We start from the raw sequence: 19611 nt of genomic DNA, 5'->3' as shown, positions 1-19611 counted from the left end.
TAGATAGATTCAATTTATATCCCGATATAGAGGAATATAGTCGGACCTCATCCATAAAGTGTGGAAGGGAGGATTCAGGGTCGGACAAATATACCAGTACATCGTCTGCATAAGCCGATATTTTAATTTCATTAGAAAGTAATTTGAAACCAGAAATGTTGGGGTTAGAACAAATTCTTTCTAAAAAAGGTTCAAGACACAAAATAAATAGATGGGGAGACAAGGGGCATCCTTGTCGAGTACCTCTAGATAAGGAAAAACATTTTGAAAATTGATTATTAACAAAAATACTGGCGCGTGATGAGGAATAAAGGAGTTTGACCATTGTGATGAAAGAAGTACCAAATCCAAACCATTTTAAGGTATGGAATAGGAATTGCCAGCTTATACGGTCAAACGCTTTTTCCGCGTCTAGGGAAAGCGCTGCCAGAGGGACTTTGAGTTTTTTACTGTGTGAAATGACATTGGAAAACATACGAGCATTATCAGTAGCAAGCCTACCTTTTACAAAGCCAACCTGATCAGTTTTGATTAGACAAGGGATGAGAGAATCAAGGCGTAAAGCCAGAATTTTAGCAAATATTTTGCAATCATAATTAATTAAAGATATAGGGCGATCATTTTTACATTGGGAATGATCTTTGTCTGGTTTGGGAATGATAATAATTAACGCATCCAAAAAGGATCCAGAAGCCTTCGCATCTAAAATAAACGAATTAAAGAGTTGTAAGAGTTTTGGAGCAAAAAAGGAATGGAAAGAGGAATAAAATTCCACAGGAAGGCCATCCGGACCCGGTGCCTTTGATTTTTTTAAGCAAATTAATGGCCTGAATTACTTCTTGGATGGTAATTTCCTTTTCCAAGAGAGCAAATTCATCCGGAATGGATGGGGGAGAGGGAAGGTCTTCAAAAAAGGACGTTAAGTTAACATTAGAGGGATGCGTATCATCAGTATATAAAGATTGGTAATAATTATGAAATAATTCAGCAATATCATCATCCGCTGTAACTAATTTATTTAGAGAATCATTGAAAATTAGACCTACATTTTTACGTTCTGACTTTATTTTCAAATAGTTTGCTAGCATTTTCCCTGCTTTATTTTGGTCACCATGATATTGGACTTAATTTTAAGGAGAGTGTTACAAGCTTCATTAGTAATAATCTTGTTTAGTTCTGTTTTGGCAGAAATCAAATCCTGAAGGGAAGAGGAGGACTTAGAGGAGAAATATATATGTTCAAGGTTTTTAATTTTCTGAAGTTGTTCTTCATATTTTTTCTTATGAAGCTTCTTTTTCTTAGCAACATAGGAGATAGTAAACGCCCTGAAGGAAGATTTAAAAGCATCCCAATTGTTAGGAATGGAGGTGTCAGAAGGATTATTAAAGGAAAAAAATTCATTGAAAAACTCCACACTTTCTTTCATAAAAACCGAGTCAGATAAAAGAAAGGAGTTAAATTTCCAACGACTAAATTTGGAGGAAATAAGAGAGAGGTCAAGCGTAGTAGAAACAGGGGCATGGTCGGAAATAAATATGGAGCCTATTGCAGAAGTTTGAATGGAGGGGAGAAACGATTTACTAACCATAATATAATCAATCCTAGAGCGGGTGTGATGAACATTAGAGAAAAAGGTATATTCCAATACATCAGGGTTACACAATTTCCATGAATCATATAAAGGACGCGAAGCCATGGCAGATTGAAAACTCTTATGGGATTTATCGGGCTGAAATTTACTGGAAGATAATCTATCTGAGTAAGGGTCCAACCATTGGTTAAAATCACCGGCAATAATAAAATCAGGGCAGTCAATGGAAGAAATAAGTGTTTTAATATCATTCCAAAATTTAGGATCAGGGCGTACCGGGCCATAAATATTTAGTAAAACCAGTGTCTTATTATGGATAATTACTTTAGCCATTGCCCAGCGTCCTTCATCGTCCTTTTGGGTAGAAATAATCTGTACATTTAAAGCTTTGTGAAATAAAATAGCGACCCCCCCCCTTTTTAAGAACAGCAGGAGAGAATACAACTTGGCCCACCCACTGCCTTTTCAGCTTAAGAGATTCTACATCAGACCAATGCGTTTCTTGAAGAAAAACAACCTGCGAATTAAGTTGAGATAAATGAGACCATACCTTTTGACGCTTGACAGGGTGACCAAGACCTCGCACGTTCCAAGAAACAAAGTTACACACCATGAAGGGAAGAAGTGATGGGCGACAGGTGGAGTGAACATATGGTAAGGGAATGACTACGGAAAGGGGAACAACAGAGACAAAAAACACATGAGTTTGAAGGCCCCAAAACACTCCCGGCACAAAAACACAATCGAGTTCGATGTAAAAAACATACCATGAAGAAGAGCAGACGAGGAAAAGACTGCTTAGGAAAAGAGAAACAAAGAATATATAGGGAGAAGAAAAGGTAACCAGAAAATGGAAGAAAAATAGAACTTAAGGGAGAGAAAAGAAACAGAGCAGATAGAAAAGAGAGACAAGTAAGCAGATCAAGGCACAGAAGCCTGATCGGAGAAGAAGAGAACAACCGAAACATATGAGGCATGGCTACACCAGAGAGGGGACACGTCCCCACGAGCAACCATCAGAGGACATATATAGAGAGAGAGAAGAGACTGTAAGAGCGAAACCTCGAGAGTAAGAACAAAGATTTAAATGGAAGAGGCAGAAGAGGACAAAATGAAGATGGGAAGAGCTACAGTGAAAAAGATAATAGCAACAGTAGAAAATTCAGCATTGAGGAACATTAGTTAGTATCTTCCATATTCGAAGGCGAGACACTCTGTAGATATGCGTAGAGCTTTTGAGGATCATCAAATGAGGTGGTGCGACCATTATGTGTGATCTTGCAGAAACAAGGATGTAGAATGCCATATTGAATGTTGAGCTGACGCATGAGGGGTTGGAGGTTCAGAAATTCCTTGTGTCGGGCATTCGTCGCAGAAGAAAGGTCTTGTGAGATAAAGATATTATGACCAGACCATTGAAGATGTCGTTTAAGCCTGGCAGCTTTCAGGACAGACATTAACTCCGTGAATTCCAGGAAAAGCATAATAATACCACGTGGTTTGGCAGAGTTAGAGTTTATGCAGTCCAGGCAATGAGCCCTCTGGATGTTAAGAGGGTGTGACGTAGGTTGGAGGTCCAAAAGTTCCTGTAAAAATTTACGCAAAAAAGACACGATGTCAGGACCTTCCAAGTTTTCTGGAATACCATAAACGCGTAGATTGTTCCTACGGTTTATGGATTTCCTGTTCTAATAATGGAATTTTGACTGAGGCATCTTGAATATCGCTAACTCTTTGCTCCAAGTTTAAAACCTTGCCCTCCATAAGAACCCAGCGATCCTCAATCTGTTTGAGACGTTCATTTGTAGCGGTCATGAAAGGTTGGAGACCGCGAACCTCCTCAAGTATGGAGTCCAGCACCGGGTTTGATGAAGATTTTATGGGAGAAGGTGGGTCATTTTTAAGTCGTTTAGGTTTGGTACCTGTTTGAGACATTTTTGGAGCATGAGAGTCATTAGCCATGTGTGCAATGAGAAATAAAGCCAAAAAAGTACCACACAGGCTGAGCAAGGAGGGTGGACACTGCCCAGGATAATACGTGCCAAGAATAAAAAATAGAATGTCATTTAAAAGCGATCAATAATGGCAACGAGATCGAGCAGAGGAAACACGGAGGTTTAAAAGAAACAATCGCAAACCACTTGTCCAGCTAGAAAAGGACTGTGAGGAGAAGTCACGAGGATAATTTAGAATAGGGTATTAATAGAAATTATCCACCTCCATAGGGTGTAACACAGAAGTTAGCACAAGCCAGGCATTCTCCAAAAGAAGAAAACAGCATTAACAAAGATACTGTTGTTTGGGGGGAAAAACAAGTTGACGCTGTAAATCCAGTATTGGAAGTGTTTCCAAAATGGCGGCAAGCATTCCTGTCAGGCATACAGATATGTGTTGAAAAACAGAATAATGAACATTATTCAGCGCCTTTCATAAGATAAAGTTAGAAACAGTCAAACATTGAGGGGCAGCGCGATGTTGTATAGCTGTAAGTAGACACTTCTTATGAGAGCAGCAGAGTCATAGCTGAAGAAAACACAGACGCGAGTTCGGCGGCCAAAATGGCGGCCGCCCGCGTCTCACTGAATAGAGAAGTTACCGTCGGAAATGAAAGGCTTCCCGTTGCATGAAATCATCCGAAAACCGCATCGTCAGGGTCACTGGATGTTCCGACGTTACTGCAGCCGTCTCAGTTTCTCATAAAGACGGGCAAAACAGCTCTCACGGCATCTACGATAAAAGTCCGCAGCGGAGCTCACGGAGGAAACGTCCTCACCCGCTGGCGCGCAAGCCACGCCCCCCTTCATGGGAAGTTTAACAACATACATCGAACGCAAGGAAAAGCGCAGAAGAGGGCGCTTGGAAAAAAAAGCCCAACAAAGTAGTTCATAAACAAATAGATACTAACCTGCAGTGTAAGGAAACTGTAGTTGGCCGGTGCTCATAGCATACAAACGGAAGTGATGTATCGGGAGCACCAGCCAATAAGGAGCCAGGATACAAAAGCAATAGAGTTTAGAACAAATAGGTAGCAGCAGCTATTACACTCTGTAGACTCTAGAGTGTAAACTGCAGGTCTTGCAGACAGCTCATGCACTGATGCTCAACCGAAAAGCTTTTTTAGAACATTATTTAGATACAATTACAACTACTCTTCATATTTGTATTTGAACCGTTTCGCGCAAATGGAGCATTTAAATTGTCTTTACTTGTTAAGACCTCCTTCCTTTAAAGAGGAGACTCATTTATAAAAAATAAATAACACATTTACGCTAACCATATCCTGCACTTAGAATAATTGAATAAAACACAGCATTTATAAACGCAATATATTTACTGTCCACGGTGGTAACATGCCTACCCTGCAGTTCTCAATAGGGCTTTCTGGCTGTCGCAAAGAACTTGCCATTGGGCCTTTTCTTTCACTTGGCAAAACTAAAGGGGATGATGGACGGAGTGTTAAACATTGCAAGCACTCACCCCCAGTCAATTGATCTGGGTTTAATCCATCATTTTTTAGCTCACTCCGCCACTTCAGTTTAGACAAGCAAGCAAATCAGTCTGACCCTGTGCCTCATGGGAACAGTCCAGCCCAAACTGCCAAGCCAGGTCTTCCCTGGACCGGAAACAAGCATCCTGGGACCGGTTTCTGGCTTATTAGCCGTCATCAGCCAGGCTAGCTTGAAACCAGTGGCAAAGTGAGCAAGGGATCCACGTCTGGGCATACGCTGCCAGCTTAGGGCGAACAAAGCAAAACCAAAGGGGATGATGGACGGAGTGTTGAACATTGCAAGCACTCACCCCCAGTCAACTGAGCTGGGTTTAATCCATCATTCTTTAGCTCACTCCGCCACCGCAGTTCAGACATAGCCATACGCAAATCAGTCTGACCCTGTGCCTCATGGGGCAGTCTAGCCCGAACTGCCAAGCCATGTCTTCCCTGGACCGGAAACAAGCATCCTGGGACCTGTTTCTGGCTAATCACCCGTCATCAGCCAGGCTAGCTTGAATCCAGTAGCAAAGTGAGCAAGGGACGTCTGGGCATACCCTGCCAACTTAGGGCAAACAAAGCAAAACCAAAGGGGATGATTTAGGCTCAGATCTCTGTACTGGGGTGAATGTATGACATTGTTCTACATTCTGTCCATCCTTTGTTCTTTTTGCAATTGTCACCCCAAGTGGGACGGGTATGCCCAGACGTGGGTCCCGTGCTCTCCATGCCACTGGAGTCAAGCTATCCTGGCTGATGAGGGCTGGAAGCCTGAAACCGGTCCTAGGATGCTTGTTAACAGTCCAGGGAGGACCTGGCCTGGCAGTTCGGGCTGGACTTTTCCCATTGGGCGCAGGGTCAAGACTGATTTGCATATGGATGGGTACAATTTGGAATGGCACGGTGAGTTCGAAAACAATGGATTTAGGCCCAGATCTCTGTACTGGGGTGAAAGTATGACATTGTTCTAAATTCTGTCCATCCTTTGTTCTTTTTGCAATTGTCACCCCAAGTGGGACGGGTATGCCCAGACGTGGGTCCCGTGCTCTCCATGCCACTGGAGTCAAGCTATCCTGGCTGATGAGGGCTGGAAGCCTGAAACCGGTCCTAGGATGCTTGTTAACAGTCCAGGGAGGACCTGGCCTGGCAGTTCGGGCTGGACTTTTCCCATTGGGCGCAGGGTCAAGACTGATTTGCATATGGATGGGTACAATTTGGAATGGCACGGTGAGTTCGAAAACAATGGATTTAGGTCCAGATCTCTGTACTGGGGTGAAAGTATGACATTGTTCTAAATTCTGTCCATCCTTTGTTCTTTTTGCAATTTTCTTTAACTTGGCCACAGTAAGAATTCATTAGAAATGTAATTATTAAAGTGATGTTATAGTTAGGTAAAATTGTCATTTTCAATGTAACATTTTAAACAAAAAAACCCATAGAAGTTCAGCAGTTCCAGTGAACTGAAGTAACTATAACTCATATTCTCGCCATGCACAGTAATGTCATCAGTGGTGTAATTTCAGATGTCATCAGTGATTTTATCGGTGCTGTCGAATAACATGTCATGAATAATGTAATATGTGAGGTCATAAGCAGTGCATGGCGAGAGCGCTAGCTAGTTACTTCAGGTTAACGCTTACCATTCATTGGCTTCTTTGTCATTCGTATTTTCGGTTTCTCAGTTGGCCAGCATGTGCTGACTTCACTTCTTCTTTTGTGTGGAGCAAGGACCAAGCATTTGATTGGCTTAGTCTTGATTATGGACTTTCCGCTGCTGCTGCAGTAATATAGGTACTATTTTTCTTTTCTTCGTTTCTTATTACCTCCGAGTTGCTTCTTCCCTCCCACCCCTCCCTGTCATCCGTGTTGCTACTTCCCTCGCTACTTCATGTTGCTTCTTCCCTCCCACCCTCTTGTTGTCCCTGTTGCTTCTTCCCCCCCACCCTCCCGTTGTCTGTGTTGTGGCCATTGCTAGCCATTTCCTAGTTCTCTTTCCCCGTCCTGTTGCCTGTTCCCATCCTCCCTCCTGTTGTCAGTGTTGCAACCCCCCTACTTGACCTGAGGAAAAAAAGGTCAGTGGCACAGCCAGCGCTGGCAACATTATAGTCCTCTCTTGCCTACATTTAGCCATGCTGTGCAGCAGCCACGCTGCCTTATACCATGGCTAAAGGACATCGGCAAAGCCAATAGTTTTCACATAGGTGAGACGTATTTGCTTTGTCAGGGCCTGTTGATATTTGGAACAGGTCCCACTTAAGCCTTCATAACTTGTGTCCACAAAAGATATCCAGGTCAACTGTATGTACTTTTCTAACCCACATGTAGGGGATTGTGAAGGTGACTAGGGTTTGTGGTTTCCCCTGCTCTGAAACCCTGCCCATTTTCAGGCATGCCAATAATGCATGTTATTACAGCATGCTCGCCCTTCAGCATCCCTGGGCTGCCAGGTACGGCAGAAAATGGCATCTAAGCCGTCAGCCACGAGGCCGAGGCAAGCCTCGCCTCGTCAGGCTCCCCCGTCGGCAGTCGGGGCCAGGAAAAAGGGGCCTCGGGGGAGATAGGGCTAGTACCCGGCGTGTCACAGCTGTCGATTCCTCCATTAGGCCACGGATGCTGGTGAATGATAAATGATTACGGGGTGCACTGTGGAATGTCACAGCCATCTTTGGCAGTTCAAGCAGTATACCTTTATGTCCAGCAGACTCCTTTACTCGCAGCGGTATGTTGTGTGTGTCAGATGCCCAAAAACAAAATACTCAGTCTTCAACCGAACTGCAGGTTGTAATAATTTGTCAGTGCATTTCGACATTGGTTCAATGTGCAAGGTAAACTCTAATGACAAAAAAAAGTGTACGAAGAAAAGCTAAGCATCATTTTAATGAGTTCAAAAATCTTAGTTAGGAAAGGGGTGCTTTGTACCACACGGAGTTTGGGGTAACCCATAATACGTGATTCCGAAGGAGTTTCACAAGAGGAGTTTTTTAAACATACTTACATTTGGAAGCCAAAATGAGGAGAAATTCAATAGATAATCTTTGTAATGGTCGGCCTTTCCACACTTCCACACTTCTCTTGGTGAAATCATTACTCAACGTGTGCTGACCTATCCCACGGAACAGGAAAGCCACTAAAACACACCATTGCACATTCACATTTTTCAATTAATTTACAATATTTTTTGGGATGAGGGTAGTTGTGGTATTTGGGGCTGGGGTTGGCAACCACCAAGGATAACCTACCAACACAAGACGTTTTTGAAAACTGGACACCCAGGGAAGCCCAGCTTGTGTGTATCTCACTTTTTTCTTTTTACCCAGAATGCTCTGCAAACATGAAACTTGGGCTAAAATGATTGAACTCCTGCACATTTTTGTGTGAAAATTTCCCAGAATTTACTGGGATCCAAATAGAGTCCTACCATTCAGCATTCCCACTTGTCTCCTTATCAAAACAGTACCCCACTTTTGTGGGCTGGCCTATCGCCCAGACGGAAAGTCCACACAAGGTAGCATGGAAACATCACAATGTCTCCTTCAAATTCCAATCATTCAGAGGATGTGAGTAGCTTCTGTATTGGGGCCAGGAGTACTCGGGCACCAGTCTTAACTTACTAGCACCAGGCATTCTGGAAACTAGACACCTGGGAAATTCCAGCTGGTATGGCTTGTCGACTCGTCCCGTTTTTTTGCACAGAATTATTTGCAAATGTCGCAACTATGGGTAAAATCACCACAATTCCTCCTCTCGCTGTCCATTGGGGATGGCAGCAGTAATTGAGCCTGGCTCAGCTGGCAGCCATGAACCCTACCAACCCTTATAGTTTCTGAAAGCTTTAGACCCAGGATTTCAGGGTGGTGTAGAACCATCGAACATGGAATGAGAGAGCAAAATTAGTTATGCCATCCAGGATTCCTCATGTCTTGGGTAGCTGGCAACCAAGAATCCGAGTCCTTCATGTTTCACCCCATGGCAAATGGGAAGAAATTGAGATTTCTTTGGGTAAAGTTTTGTCATATGACCTGGAAGATAGACGCAGTTAATCCCCCATTCTGCCTTGCCCAAAGTAGTGTTTGGTCGGGGGGGCAAAACGGCTGTCTAGGGCCCAGGGCTACGGGCAGGAAGCCAAATGCTAGGACAGGCATTTCCCCCCACATTATATTTTTTGTTATGGCGAGTTCTATTGGGCTTTATGTCTCTAGGGACAGATAAGACATGTACCACAAATTTGCTCCTTGGAAGGTGTGTGCGTGGGTGAGGGAATAAAGACTGTCTTGGACTGGGGATGTAGGGCACAGCCCAGTGCTATGCCCAGGCAGCCTCCCCACCCCAGACTTAATAAAAAAAGAAATAGCTGATGATCTAGTATGCTTTTTGCTCCCCTGGGACGGATTGGTGGTAAACATCCGAATTGCTCCCAGGAGGAGAGAGTGGTTAGATAGATAGATAGATAAATAGATAGATAGATAGATAGATAGGAGGAGAGAGTAGTGTTCAGATGGAGAATCTTGCAGATTCCTCACCTTTTCAGTATACCCAGGTATTGGACTGAATCAAGAAAATATTGCATAGCTCTCCTGCGCAGGTATGTGTTGTCTACTCTACTCCTTTGCGACATTGGATACAGCGTAAATGTGACTTGACTGGATACACTGGCACCCCTGTGTCTGTTCCCCTTTTACACACTTTTTCATGTGGATTCAAAACTGTTCTCCATGACTATTTGTCATGAAATTACTTTTTTTTGCAGTTCTTTAGGGATGTCACCCCCTAAAAAGTCCGGGTTTAAGTACCGCCGCTTCTGCCATAGTCAGAGGTCCATTCTTGACCACCATGACATCTGTTTGTGGTGTTTGGGGCCAAAGCATGACTCCAAGTTATGGGACCAGTGCGGCCTCATGAACTCAAAGGCGACTAAGGAGCTTGAGGGAAACCTTTCACTGAAAACAGTCATCGCAAGACTAGAGGTATGGCTCCCAGTTGCGCTGTTCTCCTTCCTTGAAGTCTTTGAAGTAGAAGATAAAAAAACACAACAAGAGGAGAAGACAGGACAACTCCTCATCTAGTTCACCACTCCCTCTTCAGAGGCTGGTGCCCCTGATGTTCTCCACCTCTAATATAGCCTCCTCTGAGCAGGTGAACATCACACTGGGAAAGAACCGTTGTCAACTCTGGCCCATCCCTGTTGCTGGCTCCATCTCTGGCTCAAGTCCCAGGTCTGATGCCAGCATATTTGGAATGTACTGCTGTGAGCCAACACACTTGTGTGCCATGCCTTTGTTTTACATGAGCACTATGATTCTCTCTAGTGTGCCTGTGGGAAGAATGAAACATTTTTCATCCCCTACTGGGATACCACAGGCAGGCCTCCTCTGGTGCCTGTCGACCCTAGAGATATGTAACAGGCTGCACGCCTGGCACTGGACTAGAATCCAGTGGTATGCCAAAGGTTACTTCTCTGGCACTAATGCCAGCATCATCACCCACTTCTGCCCCCCTCAAGGCTCTTCACTGCAGGAAAATGCCATATTGATGCAGAGGAAAGGCACCATACTGGGCCTGTAAAAAGAAGATAGTACTGGCAAATTATCGAGGACATTTGAGGGTCAGACTCTGAGAAAATATATGTGTCTCTAATTATTTCTTACGATGATAGGAGAGGTGGCCAACTGGCTTTCTCCTTCAGACTCAGACACTGCATACTGTTTGGCACTAGAAAATTCCAGTGGTCTAGCCACCTCTCCTGAATTGTCTATAAAGTGCCCTTTAGGCCCAGCACCCCTCAGGTGCCCACATTTACAGCACTTTTGAGAAGGGTGAAGGAGGTACTAAAGTTTCTCATCACCCACAGTGTGGCCAAATCGAACATCTTCACAAAGATTTTGCTGCTAAATTTAGCTGCCTAACTGCATCTCCCATTCAGTAAAGCTTGATGGAGCCCATAAGTGTCCTGGGATAAGCCAACACCTGTCCTAGCGGTCAACAGACTTATCTGCCAATATAGACTGGCACAGGGCATCCTGACTTTCCCTCTACTGATCCTTCGCTGAAAAGTGTGGTGGTCAAAACCTCTTCCTGCTTCACTCCACTCAGAGCATTTCCCATGAGGCCACAGACAGGGAGTCTAAAAAACTAGAGGCTGTGGTAAAAAAGGTATTCTCAGTAGGGAGCCTAAGTCTGTACTCAATGATTACCGCATGCTGCAAGCTCAATACACCCATACAGAAATAGTGAGTATGGTGGTGTCCAGTATGCCAGACCACATAAAGAACAATTTTGCTGAAGTGGTCAGGGATGGTCAGGATGCCTCTAGGCTGATCTTCATGGCAGGATTGGACACTGTGGATTTGGTAACCAGAACCATTGGTCTTCCATTGCCTTGATGTGGCACGCATGGCTACTTTCCAAGATTTGTATGTAGACAATATACAAGCCACAAAGCGGATTTTGCCCTGGAGTAATTTAAAACTGGTATACTAACTGCCTGATCTTTGGGCCTATCTTCTCTACGCCGGGGCTTCGAAAGACAGCATAGGAAGGTTCAGGGCTACTCTTTTGTCGGTGCCTGTCCTCCCAGCCCATCCATCACCCTAATCAATTTCTTAGGTAGTACAGAGTCTAAGGCAAGCCTGAAGGCAAAAAGCAAACCAGGCGCAAAATGCTCAGGTTCACCGTCCCAATTCTAGAATCGATGTGGCAGCTATGGTGTGGGGTTCAAAGAAGAATGGCTTACTATCACCACCTATGTTGAGTTAGTCTTACTAAGTGTGGCTTTTGGAAGCATGGCCATGTGTACGCTATTAAGATATGAGCAACCGTAATCCAACATACAATATATTGAGGATGGGTAAAGGATAGTTACACAACCAGGTATGAGGGGTGCGTGTGCTCTCTTGTCAGACAAACTAGCTCCTTTATCCCCCTATTACACTACACATGTAAGGTTGTAAACAGATAAGGGATGTAGAGTAATGCAGCATTGGTACATATATGCAACAAAAAAAAAAAAGACATTTAAGTGTCTGCTTATTGTCAGAGAGGCATGATTGTTTTCCAGCACATCACACAAAGGTTAACAGAATTTGTCCCAGTCCTCTCCAATTCTCCATTCAATCATATTTCAACCTAGTTATGGAAAAAAGAGAGCCTTACCTTGCAATCCCCAGATTTAAAAAAAGTGAAGTCATCATGTTGCCAGACTGTTTAGTTAAAGAACAGGAGCTAAGGGAGAGCAAAGGGGATGTTATGTTAATAGGAGCTTGTAAAGCGCACGGTCACCAAAGGTTTCACGGTGCTAGGGATGGACTAGGTCTTGAGATTTGAATGCCAGTGTTTGTCTGAAGAACAAGGACTAGAGAAGTGTGGCAAGAGAGGAAGAAAACATACATTTATCACTTATGGATAAATCTGTGTTCATCTTAATGGGCGCAAGACAGAGATTCTTCTGTTTGGCAAAGCTCAGCTCTATTGGACGGATGATTGGTGGCCGGTAGAAATTGGTCCCTCTCCATTGTTCAGTAGAACTGCTAGAAACCTGGGCATAATTTTAGATGACCAACTATCGATGAGAGAACAGGTTGCCTCCATCTGTGGAACCTGTTTTGGCACTATGCGCCTCCTTTAGAAAAATCTTATGGTGGCTTCCGTTGAGCTCCGGGAAGACACTCGCCTAAGCTTGAATCATCAGCCGCCTGGATCATGGCAATGCCCTAATACATGCTTCTAACTAATCCCTTCTATTGAAATTGCAGGCTGCCAAAATACAGCTACCCGTATGGTAAACTACCTGCGTCCAAGAACCCGTCCGCTCCACGCTCTGAGTACCACATTGGCTCCCTATCCCTAAGAGAGTACTGTTTAAACGGCTCTGCCTGACTTATACATCCTTGTCAGGCTCTGGCCCAAAATACCTTCAAAACAGACTTACTCTGTACCTTCTGAACAGGAATTGCGTTCTAGCAATCAATTTATTTTATGTCCCTGCACTGCTAAACATGGGGTCCGAGCCTTTTCTTACCTTGGCCCAAAGCACTGGAACAAACTTCCCTGTGTTCATCAGTGCATACACAAGTCTGTACGGCTTTCAAAAGCACCTTAAAACCTGGTTGTTCTAATGCTGCTCCTACTTCATCTACCTGCCGATCACGCCCTGAGATGTCCCTACGGAGATGAGTTGGCCGCTATATCAAAATCCAACTAATATAAATGCCACAGAGCGCTATGGTTGTAATTCTACTAACCTGTGTGTTGTTCCCTGGAGAAAATTCACATTTGCTATTTTGAAGTAGTTACTGTTTTGTCTTTAGCAAGCCACCTCATTACAAGTGGCCAAGAAAATGGGCTGGAAATTCCCACCCAAATTATTGATACCAGTAACTCAGGAGGTAGGTAAATCTGAGCCATTATTATTTGGACCCGGAGGGACCGCTAAGAAATGTGGAATTATCAGGAATCCCACTAATTTGGGTCCAGGCCTCTCCATCCCTTGTAAGTACTCGTTTTAGCCTGGACATACACTGATTTTCGATGCTTTCATAACCACAAATCTTTGGGTCAAAGTGATCAAATGTTTGATATTCCCTTATATCTCATAATTCTGATGGTGCCCGTAACTGCAGTTACCAGCCCCTTCAGCATTAAGAGGTCGCTCGTAATGAGCGCCATTCTGAGCACTACATAGATGGTGCTGACATTACAACCAATTGCATTACTAAGTTTGTCAAAATACTATTGCCAGCTTTTAGGTGCAGTCTTCTTCCCTCATGCTCCAGATAGTGTTACTAAAATCTAATTCGGTTTCTTATTTTTATTTTCAAACTTTCCTACGTGTAGTATTTTTTTTTAACAAACCCAGGCTGTTTGTATTACTTGGAGGGTTTGAAAACACATATCTTTGTGATATTATATTTTTGTTGATCTGCTGATGACTTGTTTTGCATATTGAACCCTTTCCTTTTTCTTTCCTAACAGTATGGATGGAGCCGACTTGTGCTTTGAAATAGTGAAAAGAGCAGATGCTGGCTTTGTGTACAGTGAAGCAGTTGCCAGGTATGGTGTGCTATACGATTTTCTTTTTTTTTTTTAAATAGATCAAACTTTCTGATAAAAACTAACCGCTTATTTGTCACCTTAAAATACTTCCCAGGCATCAGTTTGCATCTGGAAAATAGTTCCATAGCTGTGCTTACTTGTGCTGCTAGATAGTATATCACAGCTCCACGCTGCCTGCCTGCACACCTCCCCAGAAGTGATGGAGTAGAGTCTCGTACAAGTGCCACTTCTGCGTGCTGACATCAGTTCCTTTCTTTCTGCACCTTCTGATGTGAATCTGTAGCTCTGCTCCCAAATGTGTCTGTTTTCCATTGACTTCTGAAGCAATTTAACCTGAGTGTTAGGGAACAATGTCCCCACCCAGAATGACATGCTTCAAGCCATACTGCGACTGCAGGATGTAGATATCAGTCATGGACTTGCATGAGGTTTGTGTTTGGTGTCTGAGATCTGATGGAATATGACTCTTAAGTCATGCTATAAGTGGGCCCTTATGCACCTGAAGGCGAACCAAGACTGGGAGGGGAAGCTTTATATAGATGATCACAGGAGGTTGAAGCTTTTGCATAGGTCCTGCTCACACTCCAAGTCGTGGGCAAGGACTTTACCTTCCCGAGCCTTTCCTACATCATCCTAACTTTGTGCTTCATTAAGTTGAAGTCCAATTTCAAGCGGATGCATAAGAAACAGAAGTGAAACTTCACCCCATCCCGCCACAAAGTCAACCACTATTTTCGAAGTCTTTGGTCACAGAACCAATCCTTTAGCTGGTACTGAAGTGCTCCAAATTTCCCGGGCTGTCGTCGATCCTGCAGCAGATTGAGGCATTCAAGTAGGCAATGCTACAAAGTTTTGTATGCTTCCAGCCTTATATGGGGTGCCTTTGGCCCGATGGAACCACAAGGACTTTCTGTTGGGTTACTGTTGCCCTTCCTCCCTAACAGTGGTGCAGACTTCTGCTCTGAGCTCCACCCTGGTCACTGATACCCCAACGCCCTACTGTTGCCAGGAAATAGATCTGGTTCTGATGCCAGTCTCGGAACCCTGAACCAACATCAGCTTGAGCCTGACCAATGGTGCACTATGAAATAACAAAGGTGCAACTGGTCACCATGCAAGCTGACTAATCCAGTGCCTATGCTGCATACCACCTACCAGCAAAATGCTCTATTGTCTCTTTGGTTCTGACTCTGATCTTCTACCACAGCATGGGACACCCCAAAATGCTGATGGTAATGGGTTGGCTTGTAGAAGACATAATCAGTCTTCAATGTAAAAGATTGATGATGTCTTCTACATTGATTTATAAAATGCCAGTGGTCATGAAACCTCGCCTAAGACGGAGCTTTAATCGCCACCTGGGCCACCAATGAAAGAGAGTGCCCCTTTTGCAGTGGTGGTCTGGAGGGTAGCCGAGGCACTAGAATTGCAGCTACCCTCAGTTGAGACCAAAACAAATGTTCCAACTGATATTTTACAGCCTCGTCCAATGACTGCTGAGCCCTGGCTTCTTTTAATGTTGTCCTCACTGATATTCTGTTTGGCATCTGGTCGAAGCCTTGTTCATTCCTGCCTGCAAATAGGCATGTGGTCAAAAGTCACAGACCAGCACCTGATGACACAGCTTTTTTTCCTAAGCCCCCTGCCCCAGGGAGTCTTATTACTTTTTGGCAAGCACATGTTTTCTTTGGCCAGTTTGACACTGCGCTCCATAAATGCTGTTTGTATGCTGGGCTGCTACACACATGCTCTCTGGGGCTTGGTCAGTGAGATCTTGCTGGCGGTTCGGGAAGGCCTTAAAGTTTCTTTCACCCAGACTATTGATGATGGACAAGACTCGGGCAAATATCTTATCTGCGCCGGTCTGGATACAACCCTCTGCCTGGGGAAGGCAATTGATGATAGTGATATCCTTTGTCGACACAAGTGAGTGCATTCCACGGCAAACTCCGTTGATCTACAAGTCTCCCTATGGGGAATGCCTTTGGATGGGTACCACTTTTTCAGTGACATTATAGAGACTGCTTTGGAGCACTTTAAGGACAACGTAGCTACGGGACACTCTTTGGAGCTATTCACCCATACCAATCAGTTCCACATCAAATGAGAAAGTTTAGAGACTAATCCATAGCACTAGCATATAGACAGAAACAGCCAGTGATGCATCAGACACCCCAGCGCCTGGGGTGAAGTTAGACCTGCAGGTGGTGTATTTTCATAATCCTGTGCTGTAGCCCCACAGATGTTATCTGTGGTTCAAAGTAGGCCAGGAGCATTTTCAGTTTACTGTGCTCTCTTGACCTCACCACCGCCACTCTGGTATCCTCAAAAGTGATGACTGTGATCGCTGACCATCTTCGGAGGTAATGGTTACCAGTATTCCCGTCCCTTGACGACTGGCTGTTTAAGGTGGCCTTGCCATAGTCAGACATGGACCGCCTCTGGAAAACGGTGAACCTCCGACATCTTTGGGTTTTACTATCAAGGAGCCCACATACCTCCTTCCCAGAAACTTCTATTCATTGCAGCAGTTCAGGACACAGTGGAGCTCAGGTGTGGCGTTCGCAAGACTGGCCCCTTACAATCAAAGCTGTCAGAAGTCCTCTTGTTTGTTTTATCTTAGGCACAGTAAGGTATTTGCTGAACCAACAGTCCTTTTTTAAATCACATGTTGGGATGGAATTTGTTAAAAATTCTACATGCGTGTTTCGTCCCAAACCATTTGTGATGCCACTGTGGGTTCTTAACCAGGACTTGATATTTCGCCTGTGTATGCCTTTCAAGTTGATGCATAGCTGCTCGCAGCATCTCCTTACCTTAAAGCCAGTCTTCCTCATTGTGATTATGTCAGGTCGCTGCATGAGTGAATTTCAGGCACTGTCAGTGCACCTGTCCTACACCACCCTTTTCCCGTTTAAGTTGATGCTGAGGACTCTGGTTGCATTCTACCAAAATTCTTGACTCCCTCATGTTGTACTGAAGTGAACAAAAAGTGAAGGATGGAGGCTTGAATTAATCTCAGCCACTGGTAAATCACTCTGGGACACATCCCAGTCCCTAATTTGTTTTTACCCACCATGCTATCTCAGATTAGACACAGCCATACGCAAGTCATCCCTGGTCTTGCTCTTTAAGGAACAGTCCAGCCCGAACTGCCAAGCTAGGTCGTCTCCGAATGGGAACACAAACAACTCAAGACCAGTTTCACCCTGGTTGTGGCTCTTCAGTCGGGTGTCATGTTGGGCAATCAATCACTCTCCCCATGTTCTTTCCCCCACCCCCTCACACCTGAAAGAGGCGATACTCAATCAACTGGACTCCAGAAGGTCTCTAAACTATCAAGTTACCAAGGATCATCAAGTGGGCAGTGCTTTTTGTGGGGTTCTCTGGAGAAAAGAAAGGGAAAGCTGTGCTGAAGAGCACATTGTCGATGTGGATAGTTCACTGGAGTAAGATCTGAAACACACTAGCCGCAAAACAGCTTCTGGAAGGTTTGACAGCACATTCCACTAGGACCAAGGCTACCACCACCACATTGGCACACAAAGTGCCTGTCTTTGACATCTGTCAGGCGACGTTGGCAACAGTGTATACATTCAGGATACACTATTGCCCTGATGGCAAGGTCCAGCAGGAAGGACATTTCACGCTCCTGGTCCTGCTGGACTTATTGGTCTGAGCCCACTCCACAGATCCTCCACCTGGGGAACTACTTTGGTATCTGCTCTAAGAAGAACGTTACTTACCTCCAGCAGCGCTCCTTCTGGTTGATACAACACCTAACCTCTGATTCCTCACCGCACTCCCATCTCTCCATTCTGTGGAATGGCCACCTATTAATATATAAAAGCGTCCTAAGCTAGTATTCAGCAAATGATTACCAACAATTGTTCATGCTTCGTGTCTGAAGGCGCTAAAGTGGAAAAGGCAAATTGATATCAGTTTGCAGGGGCAGCTCTAATATCCCACTCCTTTCCGTTATTTTCAAGATGGTGTGGAATCATCACAGAGCTGCACAAGTCACCTGGCAGCGCATGGAAGCAATTCTATGAAAAAGCTTTCCAGGCCCAGTGTAGCACCATGGGAGTATTCTAAGGTGAGGAATCTGTGGTAGAGTGTCCTCCAGAAAGAGCCTTACCGAAGGATAGTAATTTGTTCTTTTGAGTCACACATTCAATTCATATGTTAACACCAAGATACGTGCTATTTGGAATTGGCTTTCTTACCAAAATCATGGCCATCTATACCGATTACCGAAAGGTAGATGTGATTTGTGCAGCTCAAAATGATAGCATCACCAGAACATGTCACTCCTGTGGGTCCTGGCGTTGTTGCATCTGCTGCAGTAAAGATAGATACACCCCATCCTTTAGAGTACCAGTTTCAAAGTAATGCCATATATTTTGTGAAATGTGCCAGTTCAAGGGATTGATTCCAAAGGGGATGATGAACGGAGCGTTTGAGCAAATCAAACACTCACCCCCAGTCAACGGATCTGGGTTTAATCCATCACCATTCTTTAGCTCACTCCACCACCCCAGTTCAGACATGGCCATATGCAAATCCGTATGACCCTGTGCCTCATGTGAACAGTCTAGCCCGAACTGCCAAGCCATGTCTTCCCTGGACCAGAAAAAAGCATCCTGGGGACCGGTTTCGGATTCATAATCCTCATCAGCCAGGCTATCTTGAATCCAGTGGTAGAGTGAGCAAGGGACCCAAGTCTGGGTATACCCTGCCAACTTAGGGCGAACAAAGTGATACCAAGGCTTGGCAGTTCAGGCTGGACTGTTCCATGAGGTACAGGGTCAAGATTGATTTGCATATGGCCATGCCTGAACTGGGGTGGCGTGGTGAGCAAAATAACAATGGATTAAACCCAGATCTGTGACTGGGGGTGAATGTTTTGCCAATGTGCAGTATTCTGTCCATCATCTTGTGTGTTTTGCAGTTCAAAGGATTGAGCAAATCTTTTATTGGGACTCTAAATGGAAACCACTTTCTTTTTGGGTCTCACCTAATCAGCGCGAAAGCGCTGCTTAGGAGTGACCTCTTTCAATCGGTCTGCACTTTTTGACAAACTCGTGCATGTACTGCACTGTTTCCAATGAGCGACTGTGCATGTACGGCATACACCTTGTGGGAGCGAGCAGCAGTGCCATCTGTTTGCAATTATCACGCTCGCCCTTTGGAAACAGATGACGCTGCTGCTCGCTCCCACAAGGTAAACGCTGTACATGCACGAGCGCTCATTGGAAACAGTGCAGTACATGCACGAGTTTTCCAAAAAGTGCAGACCGACTATATAAATATAATTACATCTGTTTTCGCATCGCTACATGCATTCGTTGTTCAAGCACGGCCTTTTCTGTTCAGGCAATGACTCTTGTGCTGTATGGTGCAAAATAATCAATCAATCAATCAAGACACTTATAAAGCGCACTACACTACATTACCCGTAAGGGTCTCAAGGTGCTGGTGGGGG

General features: G+C 44.5%; 1 protein-coding gene across 8 annotated transcripts in view; it reads left to right on the top strand.

Moving 5' to 3' along the window:
* Window positions 1-19611, top strand: part of CASK (calcium/calmodulin dependent serine protein kinase) — a 1268764-nt gene that overhangs the window by 409847 nt on the left and 839306 nt on the right. For all 8 annotated transcript variants that reach the window (XM_078658296.1, XM_078658298.1, XM_078658303.1 and 5 more), the window contains exon 4: window positions 14046-14123. In XM_078658296.1, coding sequence (XP_078514422.1) covers window positions 14046-14123 — 78 coding nt within the window. The remainder of the gene's footprint in view (window positions 1-14045; window positions 14124-19611) is intronic.

The sequence above is a fragment of the Lissotriton helveticus genome, chromosome 8 (assembly GCF_964261635.1).
Source record: "Lissotriton helveticus chromosome 8, aLisHel1.1, whole genome shotgun sequence".
NCBI classification, from domain to species: Eukaryota; Metazoa; Chordata; class Amphibia; order Caudata; family Salamandridae; genus Lissotriton; species Lissotriton helveticus.
This window is presented reverse-complemented; position numbering and strand designations above follow the sequence as displayed.